The sequence below is a fragment of the Rhipicephalus microplus genome, chromosome X (assembly GCF_043290135.1).
Source record: "Rhipicephalus microplus isolate Deutch F79 chromosome X, USDA_Rmic, whole genome shotgun sequence".
NCBI lineage: Eukaryota > Metazoa > Arthropoda > Arachnida > Ixodida > Ixodidae > Rhipicephalus > Rhipicephalus microplus.
In genome coordinates, this window is record NC_134710.1 from 200257758 (window position 1) to 200276993 (window position 19236).

The 19236-nt window shown below is 46.9% G+C and overlaps 1 protein-coding gene across 1 annotated transcript; it reads right to left on the reverse strand.

Annotated features, from left to right (window-relative positions):
* Positions 1-10017: 10017 nt before the first annotated feature.
* LOC119187639 (uncharacterized) lies at positions 10018-14222 on the reverse strand. The gene is made up of 3 exons (XM_037435725.2): positions 14085-14222; positions 10811-11754; positions 10018-10248 (listed from the first exon to the last, which is right to left on the reverse strand). The coding sequence occupies exons 1-2, from the start codon at positions 14091-14093 to the stop codon at positions 10864-10866; spliced, it is 900 nt and encodes a 299-aa protein (XP_037291622.2). The 5' UTR covers positions 14094-14222; the 3' UTR covers positions 10018-10248; positions 10811-10863.
* Positions 14223-19236: the final 5014 nt, after the last annotated feature.

The following is a 19236-nucleotide window of genomic DNA, read 5'->3' on the forward strand; positions in this document are numbered from 1 at the left end:
CCCCGCTGTTGTCCTGCCTTTGATAATTTTATCTTACCTATACTCGACCAGCGACACACGTTTCTAGAGTCCTCACGGCATTTCCGATCCCACGGTATCGGTGCCATTGCTTTTACTTTTAATCTGTTACCGGTCGTTCTGATTAGATGGCCTGCCCAGCTATATATATGCTTTATATATGTGTACATTTTTCTGTCTTATACCCCTGTCACACGAAAACTCTAACATGATTTACAGCAAATGACACTAGGCGAACATATTGTCATTTTACCTCTGTGGAGTCACACAACGGAAAAAAATGTTATTTTAAAGTGATCACGATGACTTCAGCCCTTCTGAGTAGTAATTTTTAGAGAAATATGAATCTATTAAAACTAGCGTGTACTATGCACTTAGTGTCAAAAATAATTTTTGTCACTAAAAACGCGCCTATGTTTGTTACTTAATCGTCATAGCTGCACAACGCAAGTGAAGTCAAAGTCAAGCCAGTCAAAAATCAACATGGCCGATAACATGACTGCGCATGAGCGTGAGTACACTGAACTGAAGCATGGGAGCACAACTGAGCATTGTACACAACAGCATTACAGCAGCAGCAGCATTACACCAGCAAGCCGTCGCAGGGGAACTCGGGCTCACGAAAAGATGAGCGACCAGACGAGAAAGCGGCACCTCTCACTCACCCCGAGAAACTTGTTCTTCAGTCCGCCAATTTTCTCCCCAAGAGGCACCCATACTTTTTCGATCGTCCTCTACTGCGTAAATGTCTGGATGTCGAGAGAGTCCGGCTGCAGAAATCATAGATGGCGGCTGGGATTTTGCGCAGTCACCCTCTCGATTACCACAACATGAGCAATTGGACGATCAACACCCGTGATACAGGCAATGAAAACAGAGCACAAATTAAACATGACCGGCGTCCAGCCACTGTAGTTGCGAGCAGCTTTCAATTAGAAATTTTCACGCATGCTAATATGGCCTCAAACTAATAATAATTTCATCAAATAGAAAATAAGATACTTACGAATCACAAAAGTTACGTTAACATCAGTTGACAGCCATCTCCCTAAAACGTCCCTGGCATCGGGACTACGCATGCAGTCCGGAGTTAATTGCGAATGTGTTTCAGAAACTAATTCGACATTACATATCGTTCTCGTCGAATAAGATTAGTTTCACGGTGTGACAGCAAAAAAATGACTTTAAAAACTAATGGTATTCGCTCTTAAAGACATTCCCTATAAAATGTAGAGGGGATATCAACTATTAATATGTTTACTTTTATCCACTCCACTGTCTCCCTGCATGGTAATGTCCCACCTATCATTTTCCGTTCCATGGTTCTGTTTGGCTTTATTTGGTATCTTTTAAGTGATGCTTTAGGATGAGTATTTGTCCTTTATTAGTACTGGCAACAGAATGATTGCGTACTTGTTGCTTCATGTGCACTCGTGAGTAGCCAGTATCGAAGGGGAAATTTTTGTCCTATTCGCTCCAGACCATTGGTGTTCTTCAGTGAATTCTCTCTACAAGAGTAAGCTGAAAAACACCAGCCGTTCTTTAAGTACACGTGAAAGAATGTCAGTTGGTCGAAATGATATGCAGCTCTCAAATACTGCAAATCTCGTGTATCATGAATCGCAATGTGATCTTAAGACTCACAGACTATGAAAACCAAACTTTCCGGGGCAGTTATGTTTACTCTGTGCAATGATGTTTCGTATTTTACAGAAGCTTATGAAAAATGGCTTGTTGTATCGAACAGATTCCTGAACACAATGTTTACAAAATAACCATGTATAGACAAAGAAATAATTAGTGTTTGCTTGGCTAAACTATTGATAACTTGACATTCAAACCTGTTTTTTGAGATGCCGGCATGGGCTTACAGTTACACTTCCCGTTCATAAACCTGATCGTTCAAGGCATAAAACTCATTGCACCAATACTGCAACAATGAGAAATTAATAACTCTGGTCAAACCTCGCTAGGGCTAGGTCCAGGAGGGAGCTACAAGGTAGAACAAGCGTGGTCTCAAAGAATGTAGCTAAAATAAGAGCAACGCAAATTATAGTAGAATATACCAGCCTTTGTAATGATGTGTCCATTATTGTTAATTTCAGCACAACTGTGTGTAGTAGTTGTAGTATGTAGTAGTAGTAGTAGTAGCAGTAGTAGTAGTAGTAGTAGTAGCAGTAGTAGTAGTAGTAGTAGGCCTAATAGTAACACTAAAGCTAAAGAAATTATGTTGAGTTAGTGTCAAATTCCTTTATTGTACTCGTGACAATAGTAGGTGCACAAGGCTCGCGTCACTTTTGGACGCTTGGTACATATGGGACCTAAAACAAACACTCAACTGGCCAACTCGGGCAGTCCCACTGAAACGAGGCCGACAACTGTCCTGGAGACTGCAAGACTGGGAATTGGTAGATTTACGTAATACCTTTTACCAAAGTGATGTTACGCGTTCAATAAAAATTTCGTCTTTACTGCAGAACAGTCAAACCAGGTCTAATTAGAGCGTCTGCCGACTTCACTATGCCCATATTGTTTAGGTGCTTCTATAATGCCTATAGTTGCTTATGGTGTAGTTACCGGGCGGAACCTGGCCCTTGTTTTCTTTCATTGTGCTGCATAAGAAAGAGGGGATATCAACAGAATAGTGCCGTTGCCATCAGCGAATGGCCGCTCTTTCTGTTCTTCAGGTGACGAAGGCACATATCTTGCCCTACGACCAGGCCGCTGGCGCTCGGTCTCAGGGCATCGAACCGAACCGGAACAGGCGGGAAGAACGCCAAGGGGGGGCGCCGCGGCCGCGTTCCCCAGGCGAAAGCTGCGCTGGTTATCGAGGCAGCCTAGAAAAGAAGACTGATTTCGGCACGCGATGTGCGTGCTGCTCCATTTTGGGACCTTCCCAGGGCAGGGCCGGCTACCGTCTGCTGAGAAGGAGGAGACCGCGCACAATGAGGCTCGTTGGCCCACGCGCCGTCTGCAGGAAGTGCCGCGCTGCGCGTGTTCCCAAATTGTTAATGGCGACCTAATAGAGGCCTTGACTGTACCTGCAGCCCAATCAAACCATCCGAAACATGTATGTCATATGATGCTGTAGTCTAGAAATTTCTGTTATTCACACCGCCTTTCGTTGCTCAAGCAGGTGTACCTATGGCACACATTGTGCTCCTTCCATTAACCCTGCATTTTTTATTATTTCATATAATTTTTGTAAACAATATATAGTTTTATCTCTGTTCTTTGATGCGTAAGACACTGAACACTTAATAGCACTTCGGCCACCTTAATTTATTCTTTGTTCGTTGAAATTCTTCTTTCACTCAACGCATATTTTTATCTCCCATTCCTCGTCGTGCTGCTCGCAGCAGCCTTGTATGCGAGTAACTACACATGCCCCTATACCTATGCTGCTGCCACTAGAAGTGAATATGATTTTTAAAAGCGCTTACGGGCAAACAGGGTTGATGACAGCCGGCCCATAATTTTTTTTACATCGGTATCACTGTGACACGAATTTTATCTATTTTTAGATGATCGTGCATGATAATGAGATACTGTCGTAAGGCACTAGGAAAACGGGGCAAGAATGTCGATTTCCGTGTTCTGCGCGTTTCTGCGGCAGTATTATACGAACGGAAAATTCGAGAATAGTTCGACACTTACTTCACACTGAAGTCGACAGATGAGACAATCAGCAAGTAAGCCATAACAAATTGTTTTTGAAGTGCTTAGCATATGTGTATGTCGTCAAAGGTTTTGTCTACAGCTGTCTGACTTGCGCTGCTTTCAACGCATCACGTTATCAAAAATTTGGCCTTGTTCGGGTCATTCATAATGCGCCTTTTGTGTACATCAAGCTGTGTATACGGCCGGCCGAAACATTAATGCGTATTTGCTAGTTTTCGCTAGTTGCTAGGAAACATTGCACCACTTTTTATCTGGAATAACGTAGTAAATCCATTTGTGTAGACGCATATAGCAATCTTCAGGCAAAAAAGAAAATAAGTTTGAACGTGTCGAAGTTCGTGCGATCTATCTATACCAATAACATAGCCCAACATTTCATGACACATCTTGTATTTTCTTTTCAATTTTTTTACGCAGCGTAGCATTAAAGGACGCGTATCGATTGTTGCATATGCTAAAGACATCATTATTAAGAAATTCCTCATTCTGATACCTTAGCTGTCATAAGGGAGGTCAGCGCTTCCCAGATGGCACTCCTAAAGTTTACGTGGCGTGCCTAAAACTTACGTGATACGCCACCCTGGCAACTTGGCTGAGAACCAGCTAGTAGGACAGAATGACCGCGAGGTGTACTACGATCACGTTTTAGCGTGCCCTCCTACAGGTTGCGCGCGCTGAAACGCATGATGATCGTCATGCGTCACTACCCCCGGTTTTACCCGATGTGCGTGGTATGGTAGGTACTTTAAAACGCGCAATACTGGCGAAAATTTGGACACTTCGTTGAAAACTGCAGCGCATCGGGTGAGCAGCGTTGCCAGAGATTATTCTCTTCTACGGTTTCAGCGATGCGTGCGAGGTCGGATACCGTCACAAGACTATGCTGTCGAAAGAACGAACGCTGTCTTGAATGAAGTACGTCTATGACGTGGAAAGTAATAGTGACCTTTCGACGTAGTGCCAAGCATTGTACGGCGTAAACTTACAGGTAAGCGCATTCAAATTGCGCTTGCGATGCTCGACGAAGTGTGCAGATTGCTTATTATGCGCACGCTTTGAAGTAAAATTAGCATTTTTTTTTCAGGCAGCACTGAGGTAGCACTCGGACCAGTGACAGCTGTTTTAAGTGAAAATATATCATTTACGTATTTGGTAGGCACAGTTTTTGCACTATATAATAGAGAAGCTGTTTCGGTACGCGCTTCTCTTTACAGTGTGTTAAACATCAAACGTGAACCCACGAAATGTTTGTATTGCAGTCTTTAAAGTGACTTGTTGAAGCTGACGGTGAATCGTGAAATGAAGGTCTAAGGCAATTTTCGCAAGAAAGCCCAGTGCAACGCGGAAATCGGTAGTGTTAGTGGAAATGCAAACATGTCGGAGCTGTTGTACATTAACGAAGTCAACTCGCCGTCGTCTGCAGACTGTTCGCAAGCTAGCAGTCGGCCGTCGTCTAAGCCTGATACTTAAAAATCACAAAATATCTACGGAGTGAATGATGATTGTGGGGCGAAGCTTTCGTGGGTTTTAACGGTAAGGAGGAGGAAGAAAGTTTAAGCGGAAAGACAGGGAGGTTAGCCAGTTCTTAGACCGGCTGGCTACCCTGTGCTGGGGAAAGGGGTGAGGGGAATGATAGATGTTAAAAAGAAATGTTGCGAAGAGAGGGAGAAATTACAAAAAAAAATTGCGACAGAGGAAAGGCAACATCAAAGAGTATAAGACACTAAAGTCTGTCTCTGAGGCCAGTTGTCCGCAAAAAGCGCAGCAAAGCTTTCAAAGCCTTCTGGGCTGAAGATGGGCTTGGCCAATGGCCCAGAATCCTTTGTTCCGACAAAGGCCGATTGTCTAGTCTATCCAGAGCTGCAGTGAGTTCTTGTCTTTGCACGTTGAAATAGGTGCACTCACACAGAAGGTGCGCGATGGTTTCTTCGCAACTGCAGTAAGTGCATGTAGGAGAGCTGGCCATCCCGATGAGATAAGAGTATGCGTTCGTGAAGGCCACTCCAAGCCACAGGCGGCATAGAAGAGTCTCCTCAGCTCGAGATATCCTTGGGGGAAGACGAAGCTGCAGATCGGGATCCAAGTTATGCAGGCGCGCGTTTGTGAAGTCTGTCGAGTTCCACTGTACCAGTGTGAGGTCACGTGCAAGCGAACGAAGTCTTGTAGCTGCGTCGGTTCTTGAGAACGGGATGGCTGTGTATTGGGTACCATCGTGTGCAGATCTAGCGGCCTCATCTGCGCGGTCATTGCCATATATACCGCCATGACCTAGTATCCACTGATACACTATGCTGTGTTGTTTTTCGGTTGCTTGGTGATGAAGAAGCCTTATTTCAGCTACTAACTGTTCATTAGGTCCATGGCGAAAGGGTGATATAAGACATTGAAGAGATGCCTTCGAGTCCGAGAAGATCGACCAAATTCCCGAAGGATCTTTCACTATAAACTCCAGAGCTGCACGAATGGCTGCAAGTTCTGCAGCTGTCGACGACGTCAAATGCGATGTCATGAATTTAATTGTGATGTTCCTCGCGGGAATAACCACCGCCCCTGCAGAGCTTACTGAAGACACCGAGCCATCCATGTAAATGTGAAGGCGTCCGTTGTGCTTCTCTTGCAGGAAAAGTAATGTGGCCTGTTTCAGGGCTAGATGCGACGACTTTTTCTTATTTTGGATGCCAGGAATTGTAAGAAGGGCTTTGAGTGGGTGTAGGCACCATAATGGTATCGGCGGCTGTGCTGCATGCGTGAAGTGCAATGGAAGCACTGCGCAATGCTGAGCTACAGTTGCGCTGAACGCTGAGTGGGGCCTGGAAGTTCGAAGTGAGGCTAGGTGATGAGATGGAAGCCGAGCGAAATGTCTTATGTGCATTCTCAAAGCGTCTACGCGGATGTATGCGTTGACTGGATAATCACGCGCAATGATGACTGTCGCTGCTGTAGACGCGCATCTCGGGAAACCAAGGCATATCCTCAGGGCTTGAGCTTGAATCGACTGGAGGACGCGCAGGTTTGTTCTTCGGATCCCTAAAAGCACGGGTAAGCTGTATCGCATATAACCGAGGAACAAAACAGTGTAGAGTTGGAGCATTGCTTGTACCGATGCACCCCACGTTTTTCCAGCAAGAAACCTCAGTACGTGGGTGATCATGGTGAGTTTAGTTTTCATGTGGGCGATGTGAGGGCTCCAGGAGAAGTCGCGATCAACTATGACTCCGAGGAATCGGTGGGTCTTCACGTAGTTGATCGTGTGCCCGTTGATATTAATAACATATGGGCTCATAGCCTTATGCGTGAATGCTATAAGCGAGCATTTCTCTGATGACAGCTCTAGTCCCCGTTCTTCCAGGTACTTTGTCGCTATTTTTGCCGCTCTCTGAAGCCGGGCACGCAAATGAAGGCGTGTTACGCCTGACGCCCAGATGCAGATGTCATCTGCATATATTGATAGATGGACAGATTCTGGAAGTGCATCAACCAGGCCGAGTAGCGCTATATTGAAAAGTGTGGGGCTAAGAACGCCGCCTTGAGGCACACCTCGATGGTTGCAATGGTGCGTTGTTGTGCCATTCTCCGTCTGTACAAAGAAAGTTCTGCCTTTCAGATAGCTGTGGATCCATTGGTAAACCCGACCCCCTAATCCAACATTTTTTATCGGTAAACCTTGAATCATCCCTCCGTCCATCCATCCGTCCGTCGTTCTGCCCATCCGTCTTTCCGTCTGTCTGTCTGTTCGACCGGCTGTCCACATGTGTGTCTGTCTATCCGTCCCTCTGTCTGTCTGTCTGTCTGTCTGTCTGTCTGTCTGTCTGTCTGTCTGTCTGTCTGTCTGTCTGTCTGTCTGTCTGTCTGTCTGTCTGTCTGTCTGTCTGTCTGTCTGTCTGTCTGTCTGTCTGTCTGTCTGTCTGTCCATCAATCCATCCATCCATCCATCCGCACCTGCTGAGGGAGTCATTGAACTAGGTGGTCACGTATGAGCTAAGAGGGAGAGACCCACGGCTTTAGGAGCTTCGTCACTAAAAAAGTTCCTTTGAACAACCCGGTGGTTATTGACTTTGTGGTGATTTCGTGGTTGACATGCAGTGTGTGGTCAATAATGGAACATGCGTAGATCATGGGTGCGATGCAGGATAGCCCAAGCTTCTCGGGCAGCCGAGTTTGCTCTGCAGTGGCCATGGCATGAAGACAGTGCGGAGCGTGTGATCGTCGTTGATAAAAATGGCTACACACATGCGCGTGGTGTTGGAAACGCATGTCGCACATTAGCGGTTGTTATTAAAGAAACACCGCGTGTGAGCACCCCAGCGCCGCCACTCACTCAACATTTTAGCAGTGCAGAGACGTCAGCGTGATTGTTGTGCTAAATTTTTGCCAACTCAACACGCGTCTCCCATAAGCGTGTTCGTGGGCGTATGTCCTCTTTCGCACATGTTCTTTCGTTCCACCTGCAGCATGGAAAATTCCACTCTTAAAAGCAGCAAAGGTGCACACGCAGCACTCTCGTGCTGCTTGTTTCGCTTCATTCAAATATTGTAGGTAAATATGAGGACAGGTGGTCACCAGGGGCACTCGCATCGTTTCAGCAACGTGGCTGGGATTGGATACGTCGTGAGCGCGGGGAAATTAAATTCCAGACATCGTAGCCGTGTGGTGATATCACTTTTACTTCTGCGTGCGTGTATCCATAGTCTGCGCGATAAACCTGACAGATTAATCGTGCCGCTCGACGTGAGTATTGCTCCTCGACAAGAGAAAACGGGGTGGGCGTGCCCGATCTTCGCCACGGGCGTCTGTCAATCAAAATGATTGACGCGGGAACTCGGATACAAGCTCGTTGATTCTTAGAAGGCCCGAATTCAACACTTGACTATGATGGTGCCGGTGTGACTTTCAAGCGTTTAATGCGATGAACGCTAAGCGGCAGCTGCTTTGCATATAAAAATTTGCATATAAAAATAATGGCTAATTAACCGGCCGCACGTGCTTGGGTTCTAGCGGGCGATGACAACAAAGACGACGCGCACCGGCCGAGTGGCGCGCTAGAGTGTACAGGCTGACCATGATGATTAACACATGGCCTCGGGTTTAGCTGCGATCGCGATGTTGTAAAATGCTCGGTCGGTACAGATCTCAGGGGCCATCGTGCTGATTATTGTAAAACATACTTAGTGCAGGCATTAAAAGCTTCAAAGTTAATTTTAACACCCCGTGCATCTAGAAAATATCTTCACGAAAAGTTTCTGACATTTTTATTGCATCGGTGCACTTCTGCCCTTGGTGGAACGACAAACGAATAGACGAAGATGCCTCTAATTTGAGAAAACCGCCCAACTTAGTCGACCGTCCTTGACGCTATGACTGTCTCCGTCGTAGCCAATGAAACGCAGCGCGCTGAGGGGTAGATTTGACTTTTTCGTACTCTTGGCTCATTTTTGAGGGGGTTTTATCAGAGCTGAGAAAGATGCTGAGTTTCGCGAAACTCAGCCGATCCTGCATAGCGTCTTCTGTTTTTCTAGGAGTCATAGTCTTGTAACCTGTCTGGAGCTCTGCATGTGACTGTCAGATATGACACCATATTTACTCGAATGTGACATGAAGTTACTGTACTGCGTTAATACTGTGTGTGTAATATACGGCACGATGCTTACGCAACCTAAAGTTTCATGTGCTTTCTCGAACGTTTTCAAAGCAAGTTTCAAATAATATACTTGGGATCTTTTTCAGGTCACCAACCCATGTGCATTGACGGTAATCGACGCTGCAGGGAATCAGCTATACATACTCTGGATTAGTTTTTGCTGTTACTAAAAAGCTTTTGTGGTTGTGGAATTTGTGAATACAAAAATAACACCGGCCTCCAAGCTTCTTTTTCCTTGTCTGATTATCTCGCATGGTGGCATGGTTAACGTTAGTATTTGTATGCCCAAATGTTTCCGGCTGCGATCGACAGGGCGGCGCTCCTTGTTTGCCGGAACTCCAGCGCTGGTTTTCCAAAATGGGTCCTCCGAATGAGTTTTTATATGAATTGAAACAACGTACTTACACCTATATTAGAGGTATGCCCATATTTCACTCCCTGCAATACCTTACTTGCATCACCATTAAGCCGTTTCAGCATCAGCATAAACGAAACATGGAACTTGTTTAAATATGGTGTGGTAGGGTGCCTAATGACTTCATATTCATAAATGCACCACAATTACAGAAAATGTGTTCTTTACTAAATGATGTCTTAATATTAGATTTTGAACAGATTTTGAACTACAATTAACTCTTCCAGGTAACCTGTACAATCATTCCCGCGTACCACAAAGGCAGTGAGCTTTCACGGTGCTTTTATTTCACAATACTCGTTAAATAGAAGAAACTTATTTACAATAGAAAGGTACAACACAGTTCATCGGGCGATGCTAGCGGGGTGGTTGATAGTGCTAGCTGGATTGCACGGGAAGAGGTAGATTCTGGTTGAAGTTCGAGTACAGCAGGACCAGAGAGTGCACAGCCTCATCTTGTCCAGTTCACACCATCTTCCCGAGCCGCTGTTGGTCTCTATATTGTGTGGTGAAAGACAAACATTGACATGAAAACAAATTTGCTCTTTTGGCAAGGAACAAGGGACATCGCAAATAGGGGAGCAAAGGGATGAACAGAGGATTCTCACGAACAGCACAACACGCCATGGGAGCTATGCTTGCCATCGAGCAGAGAACATGTGTATGTCAACCTTCAACTTTATCTGTGTTTTCGTTGTGTGGTATCGGGTAGTTCTTTCTCAATATTCTGAAGAACACAAATCGCTAATACTTTACATTAACGGGGATGATTTTAAACAAGCAACAAGTAAAAAACAAAAAACCGCGATATGTCATGTAGCTTTTATCCGAGCTCCTTTTCGTTTCCTCATGTTCCTTATATACATCGCTGAATGCTACTACAAACTCCATAGTGTCCATTTAAACGTTATAAACGCTATATGAAAGCACTTTATCAGTGGCAAAAGCGCTTCATTTGTGAGTTTTTGCTGCAGTACATGCATTTGGCATTTTCTGGGTATTCCACAGAGCTACTGAACGCATGGAAAGAAACAAGAAAAGCGAGTTGTAGTTGTTACCTTTTTGTACGATGTAAATTCAATGCATGCCTCGCATCACTCTGCAGCATGGATCATAGTCGATGGCGGCCCTTCTCTTTAATAACGATGGCTTTTCGCACGTAGGGTTTGCTACTCCGGTGACTCTTGCTCGTGTAAGACTTGAGACTGCTGAAGTAGGGATCCCTGTTGCTGCCAAAAGTGTGCACCACGTAGGTTGGCCCATGTATGACTTTGCTGTCGCCGAAGCTAAAATCGTCGTGCACGCTACTCGTGAATGTTGGGCTTGCGTACGAACTGTCATAATTAGGCTGGAATGCTCGCACGAAGCCGGAATTTGATACGTAGCTGGGGCTTGAAACATAGCTGCCTGCCGGGAGCATGGTATGTACCACTTGTTGGCCTGTTGTACGCTGTGGTGCTTTAGATTTGGTACGTGTCATTCGTTGTATGACGGTGGGGTTAACACCACGTGCGGCACCTATAGTGACGCCCTGGGATAGGCCACGAGCGCCACCCTGTGTTAGCTGTTGTGCAAAGCTGGGTATCACGGCATGTTGTAGGGTCTTGCCGACGTTACGCTGGAATTCTTGGCCAGCGCTTTGTACCCCAGCGTAAGAAATACCGTGTAATGCTCCCGGTGGAAACGCCTGATGAAAACCATGTACATTCGGGTGACCGACGATGTGGGCAACGCTGGGGTTGAAGCCATGACCAATCTCTTGCACGATTGCACGCTGTCCACCGGCTCCGCTGATTATGCCTTCTTCCAGGCTCTGGCCGATGCTCTGAGACAGCATTCTTTCTAAAGCGTTTGGACCAGTGAATACAAGCTTCGAAGACGCGCTGCTGGAACCGAAGTCAAACGCATGGTTTCGAAGGCCTCTCAAGGGCTGTCGGCGTGCGTTGTTGACCTCGTACGCACCAACGTACCCTGTCGTGACAAGGACAATGAAGCCAATGTTCTGCAAGAAAAAATAAATGAAACAAAATGACGTTAGATCTTACTGTCGGTCTTATAAAGTTTAAGCTTAACGACATTCTGCAGCAAGGAGTGTGACACAGATGTTAAAAATGTTTAACACAGTATCGGGTATAAGATGTATCTACCGCCACTTTGTGTGCCACGACAGCGGATCGTGCCCATCGCCTAACTATTACTGTGTTTCACGTTCACTTAATTCTCACAAAAATGAGATCCCAACGCAAAAAAAAGAGTTCATCTCAGTAGATAAAGGTTCATGGTAAAAAAAAGGTGGTAAAGTTATTGCGGAATGCCACGCTGTGGCTTGCTTCTGACTTAAATATAAGCTCGACAAGAAAAAATACGATGAATTGATATTATCACGAAAGGTGCTAAAAAAACGGTATTGACGCAATGCTAGGCATGGCATCAACAAATGCTCGTTTTTGTCAGAAGTGAATTCTCGTCATTGGATAATGATGTCACGTGGTGACCCTGAAGCGATATTTTATCACTTCAATATATATATATCATTCACTTTAGCGATGACCGACTACCAGTGCAGGTACGTTTCTTGCAGTAAATTGGGCATACAAGTTGTTAAAGCTGAGACAGTAAACCTGTTCTGAGAGCCTCAATTCACATATACATGTTTCAAGCAAGAAAATAATGTATAGACAGGTAAACTAAATTCAATAAGTGATACTTTCGGGGTTGTCCTAACTATAGCGGTCATTTGCACTCATAACCTTTATAAGAAGTGCCCGCTTAACATTATCAAGCACCCCTTATCATACGTGTCGTACGTGGTTTAGATAACAGTGCATTTCTAATTGCATGGAAACAGAAAGAAACTTGGACGCCCTCGGCGATGCAATTGAGAAAAACTTCACGATTCGTTCATACGTACATAAATTATAGACGACCGACTAAGCTGAAATGACTGGCAGCACAGGAAACCCTTAGCATTTCATTACTTTTGTAAGCCTTTTGTTTCAGTCGGGGAATAATTAACATTTTATTCAACGAAGGTATGTACTATACAACACCTAAATTGTGTTCATTTTTCATGTGTTCCACAGCTATGTCACAAGCAATCAAACAGGATGGGCATAAATGCAATCTAGCTTGAGAATAAAAACAGGAAAGTATAAACGCAAAAAACATGCTCTATGCGAATAAATATTGACATGCACAACACATCCTTTCATTGCACTTGTTCATTCTGTTTCTGCGTTTATAAAGCTAATCCCTCTTTCATTAAGGCGATCGATTTTCTGTTATAACATCCCCTTACTGAAATATGGGCACACTTGCATGAAAAGAATGTTAAGACAATTCTACGAAAATACCAAGCGTATTTCGTCTACGAAATACCATACCAATGAAAACGACTATTGAAATTGCCGCGGTCAGCTGCAGCGATCTCAAGAGTATACTTCGGTGGTTTACAGCTGCGCATTCGTTCCTTCTGCTAGTCTAGTGACATATTTACCCTTGTGTCCGAGGTCGACAAGATCAGCCAAAAAATAGTGTCTAGATTTCAAGCACTAACTTCCGAAATGTGTGTATATCTTTGCCTTATTGCGCTCGCGTTGTCATCTGACAGCCAGTTAGAGGTTTTTCTTTTCCTTCGTCTAGCTTTATGGCGTGCTCGTCACGTTCCATTCCTCGCCTCACGTTTTTTTTTTGCATTTCTTTGATTTTGATTATTGCGCTAATAAGGAAGCAAGTATCTCTGCCAAACCTAGAAGTATTGTTTGAAAGAGGGGCCATGATTTTAACGTTTCCGGATAATTTTTTCACATGGAAGGTACGACCCTAAAGGAGAGCTTGCCTGAGGCATTATCAAACGTGAATGCCGTTTACTGTACGCCATTCAAACTGCTAGTGCATTCTCGACGTCTCCTTCGTAATATTGTATATGTTGGCAAACGAGCTTGTCTGTCTTGTCTCCGAGACAAGGTCGTCTGTTGAGAGTTGTCGTAAACGAGAAGCGTTTTTTTTTTTTTGACGCTATCGCGGCCATTTGGTATGAATATCTCCCTCGCCACAGCGATGCCGAGCACGTCAGTTTGTTCGTGTTCTCAATGGGGCACGGTGAGAAACTAACTGAACGCACTGGCTTGGATCTCTGCACGAACGATAAAGCCGTCACTACTGTTAAGGCTGCCTGCTGAGCACTCAGCGCACGTAATACAAGGTGAAACTGTAGCCTGCCGCTCGCTACAGCCGAAGTGCCGCAAACCCACGCGCATTCGGGCCGGTAAATCACCGAACTGAGAGAGAAGGCACCGGTAGTGTTCACGGTGGCTCCCGCAACGAGCTTACCAACTTCATGACGGCCGCTTTCACACCCGGTGCCGCCGACGCCCGCCAGAGTGACGGCTATGCCTGTTTCGTGCGTGCCTCTTATAACCACGGTCACGGCCGACATTCTACGAGACGGCCCGCCCGTATTTCTCCTTCCACACTAAAGCTTATTTGTCTTCTCACTCGGTTTTCTCCCGACTGCGCCCCCTCCCAGCCAGCGCCCTCTCTGCAGACGGCAAGACGTAACAAGTAGCACGACGCGAAAGCCTCCACCCGCAAAAGTGGAGCGCGCTCTCCTTTTTCTGGAGGAACCCGAATGCTTACTTCTTCTTTGGCCACCGCTGGTTTGAGTACTTCCCCTCTCACTCTGCTCTTTATCCATTCCTTTTTATACTTACTTTTCTTGTACCTGTGTTCGAAAAGACGACAGGCTGCTTTTTTTTTGAATTATCGGTACTTGTGATTCGTGCACGTGTGTTTATTTACTTTCAAAAGCCAGCCATACTTACTATGCCACCTGCGAGTGCGGAGAACCTTGGGAAAACGTCCCTGTCTGCTTGCTCTAGACTACGTTCCAGATTCCTTGTTTACATTTTAGGTGTCACCTCTGCGATTTTATTCCTCGGGCGCGCGCCCGCGCGCGTCGTCAGTTTGTAATAATAACAGGTTGTTTTCTTTATTTCCTACGTCTCGCGTGCCGGCCCCTTTTGCCAGTTGGCTGCGATGCCGAGACCGGCTTTTATTCATTGCCTGCCGGCTCTCTTCTGCGATTCGAATTGTCCGCGAAAAAAAAAAAACAACATTCAGAATTCTAAGAACGTTGCTTCCTCACTTTGATTTCGCGTTCTCCTTTTCGTTAGAGACTTCATCAGTCCAGGCCACCACAATCTTCTTCAGCCAGCATTCGAGCTCATGTTTTTGTTGTAAAAGGCGTATACGGTGCGAGTAGTTTGAGTACTGTGTTATTGGTCGATGAAACCCTGAGTGAGTTGATCTTGTTTGACTAAAAGGGACACTATCCCTTTTACTATGTTTAAACACACTGACAAGCTACTTTAGTTAGTTGTTTCGATAAGCACTTCCTGGCCAGTATACCTTTTCACGTTGGCATGGTGAGTCAGAAAGAGTGAAGCTAGATGAATGGACGAGGCGGGTATTTTCGTAGGGACCAAGCAGGAAAAGTGAATGAACTATAGTCGGTAGCTACGTTCCCCGTTGAAAACCTTGCCACTTCCTATGGTCATCTTACTTTTTGTTTGTCTGTATGCCAGCCCGAGAGGTGTGGCCGTCTCTGAAGAAACGCAGGCAACCATAAAATGCCGCCCAACAAATTCGAGCGTGCCTGAGAAGTCCTGTGACATTGTGCTTGCGTGTCATGCATCGCTGACTGTTCCATCCCTCTTCAGGAAGCTGGTTCATGTACAAAGCAAAAAATTCAGCGTCCTTTTCCGTCTCCTTTTCTCTTTATATTGTTACGTGAAGGAGACTGACTCAGAGGGGTAGTCACCGATGTATTTACAGACGGTTAGGCGAGCAGCGCCAGCCACACAGATTAGCTCGTGCCAGTCTATCTGCTTCGTCTTCTTCAGCTCCATGCACTGGCACGTAGCATGACCCCCGGCGGCGGAGGCACCGTCCCGGTGCTTTAAAGGTCGTTATCTGACGCATTATTGTAGGGCTTGATCCGCGAGACGTGTACGATATCACTGGGCCACATAGTAGATGATGATGGGCAGATGGGGCTGATCTCGTAGGTGACAGGTGTTACTTGACGCAATATACGATAGGGTCCCGTGTAATGAGACAGAAGTTTTTCCGATAGGCCCAGCCGACGATGAGGGGACCAGAGTAAAACGAGGGTACCGGGAGCGAAATGTACGTCTCTATGTTCCGCATCGTACCGACGGCATTGGTTGGTTTGCGACGCCATCAGCCGAGCGCGAGCGAGCTGACGGGCATGATCGGCTCGCGCAATCGCGTCGCGGGCATACTCGCTGGTGGACGAGGTGTGAGCTGAGATGACTGTGTCCAGTGGTAAAGTCGGCTCTCTTCCGTACAATAAGTAGAACGGCGAAAAGCCCGCTGTGTCGTGACGGGATGAATTATACGCGAAAGTTGCGTAGGGTAAGGCAAGGTCCCAGTCTCGGTGGTCGGGCGACACGTACATAGCGAGCATATTTGTTAAAGTGTGGTTAAATCGTTCCGTAAGGCCGTTTGTTTGAGGGTGGTAAGCGGTTGTCAGTGTGTGTTGCGTCGAACAAGAACGCAGAATGTCGGCGATGACTTGGGATAAAAATGTACGGCCACGGTCTGTGAGAAGCTGTCTCGGCGCACCGTGAATCAATATAACGTCCCGTAACAAGAAGTCAGCGACGTCGGTTGCACAGCTGGTCGGTAGAGCTCGCGTAATAGCGTAGCGTGTAGCGTAGTCTGTGATAACGGCTATCCATTTGTTTCCCAATGTTGATGTGGGAAAAGGACCAAGCAGGTCTAACCCAACACGGTAAAATGGTTCCGCGGGTATGTCAATTGGTTGAAGATGGCCAGCGGGTAGCAGCGATGGTGTCTTACGACGTTGGCATAGGTCACATGTGGCGACGTATCGGCGTACCGAACGAGCAAGGCCTGGCCAGAAAAAACGGCTCCGGACGCGCTCGTACGTGCGGGATACGCCAAGGTGTCCAGCCGTGGGAGCGTCGTGAAGTTCGGTGAGAACACAGCGGCGCAAATGCTTAGGCACAACAATGAGAAGGTCGGGCCCGTCTAGTCGGAAATTGCGACGGTATAGCACACCCTTTTGAATGACAAAGTAGCGGACGGAAGCATCATTTGTGGAGGATTCCATACGGCTGATGATGTCAAGCAGCTCTGGATCACGCTTCTGTTCTTCCCCAATATTAAGGAAGTCGGACACTGACAAGATAGAGTTCTCCGTGGGCTCGTCAGTGTCCTCAGGATCGTCGACAGGGTACCGGGAGAGGCAATCGGCATCACGGTGTAGGTGGCCAGATTTGTAGACCACCGAATAGGAAAACTCTTGCAGGCGCAAAGCCCAGCGACCAAGGCGGCCTGATGGATCTTTCAGAGAGTTCAGCCAGCAGAGTGCGTGGTGGTCGGTAACTACCGAAAATGGGCGTCCGTATAGATAAGGTCGAAATTTCGCTACCGCCCATACAAGAGCCAAGCACTCACGCTCTGTTATCAAATAGTTACGTTCAGGGGCGGATAGGAGGCGGCTGGCATATGCAATAACGCAATCATGGCCATGTTGTTTCTGAGCCAGCACTGCACCAATGCCATGCCCACTTGCATCTGTACGGATTTCCGTAGGGGCAGCAGGGTTGAAGTGTGCCAGAATCGGAGGGGTAGTGAGAAGAGCGACGAGAGTCGAGAACGCAGAAGCCTCTTCGGAGCCCCATGAACACGGGACTTCTTTCTTGAGGAGCTGCGTAAGCGGCCTCGCTATGTGCGCAAAATTTTTCACGAAGCGTCGGAAGTAGGAGCATAGTCCGATAAAGCTGCGTACATTCTTCGCAGATCATGGTACAGGAAAGTTTTTGACGGCGCTGATTTTTGCCGGGTCTGGTTGTACACCGTTGGCGTCTACTAAATGGCCAAGCACTGTGATTTGATGGCGTCCAAAGTGACATTTGGACGAGTTGAGCTGCAGGCCAGCGCGACGGAAGATTCCCAGGATGGCTGAGAGGCGCTCTATGTGAGTTTCAAACGTTGGTGAAAAGACGATGACGTCGTCCAAGTAGCACAAACATGTGGACCATTTGAATCCTCTGAGCAGGGAGTCCATCATTCGTTCGAAGGTGGCTGGAGCGTTACAAAGGCCGAAGGGCATGACCTTGAACTGATATAGGCCATCGGGGGTGATGAATGCCGTCTTTTCACGGTCCATTTCATCTACCTCTATCTGCCAGTAGCCGGAACGAAGGTCTATGGAGGAAAAATAGTGGGACCCATAGAGGCAATCAAGCGCATCATCTATTCGTGGCAGAGGGTAGACGTCTTTTTTGGTAATTTTGTTTAGGTGTCGATAATCCACACAGAAACGCCATGCACCGTCTTTCTTGCGGACTAGCACTACAGGAGAAGCCCAAGGACTGCAAGATGGCTCAATGATGTCCTTGGCGAGCATTTTGTCGACCTCACTTTGGATGATGTGACGCTCGGCCACCGACACCCGATATGGGCGCCTATGAATAGGATGCTCATTACCAGTGTTTATGCGGTGGCTCATACCGGTAGCTTTCCCCAACGGACGGCCGCTGATGTCAAATACGTCGATGTAGGACAGCAGAACCCGGTGGAGCTCATCAGTCTGCTGCGGTGTTAAGTTGGAAGCGATCATCGAAGTAATAGCGCTCTCGGAGCAAGTGGCAGACTGATGTTGAGCGTGGGGTTCAGAAGGGGCGGCCATCGTGAAAACATCTACCGCATTGTCTTCTAAGGTGCAGAGCAACGCTAAAGACATCCCTTGCGGCAAAACTTGAGGTGTCAAGCTAAAGTTGACAACTGGGAGGCACGTAGAATTTCCTGCGACGGACAGAATGGTGTGCGGTAATGTAATGCCACGGCTTATGAGCACATCGGTGATAGGGGTCAGAACATAGTCACCGTCGGGAACTGGGGGTATTGAGACGAGCTCTATGTAGGTCAGTGTCTGTGGAGGGAGGCGCGCGTGTCCCGTTGTGCAGAGGCGACTCGGCCGTTGTGTAAGAGGTTCTGTTGCGGGCAAGTGTAGACGGAGCGTACTGGTCGAACAGTCTATGAGGGCAGAATGCGCGGATAGGAAGTCGAGGCCTAAGATTACATCGTGGGGGCATTTATCAAGGACGGTGAAGAGAACAACTGTGTGTCGATCCGCAATGCTCACACGAGCGGAGCACATTCCAACGATCGATGCTATGCCACCATCCGCAACACGGACGAACTGGGTGGTCGCAGGTGTGAGAACCTTCTTGAGCTTGCGGCGAAAATCACTCGTCATCACGGAAAGTTGGGCGCCGGTGTCGACAAGAGCAGTGACATGTAAGCCGTCTACTTGTACGTCTATGAGGTTCCGTTTTGTCGGTATCGTCAAAAGAGGATTTTCGGTCAGTCCGAGCGATGCAGCGCCACCTCCGGGGGCTGCAACGCTTAGTTTTCCGTCGGAGAACCT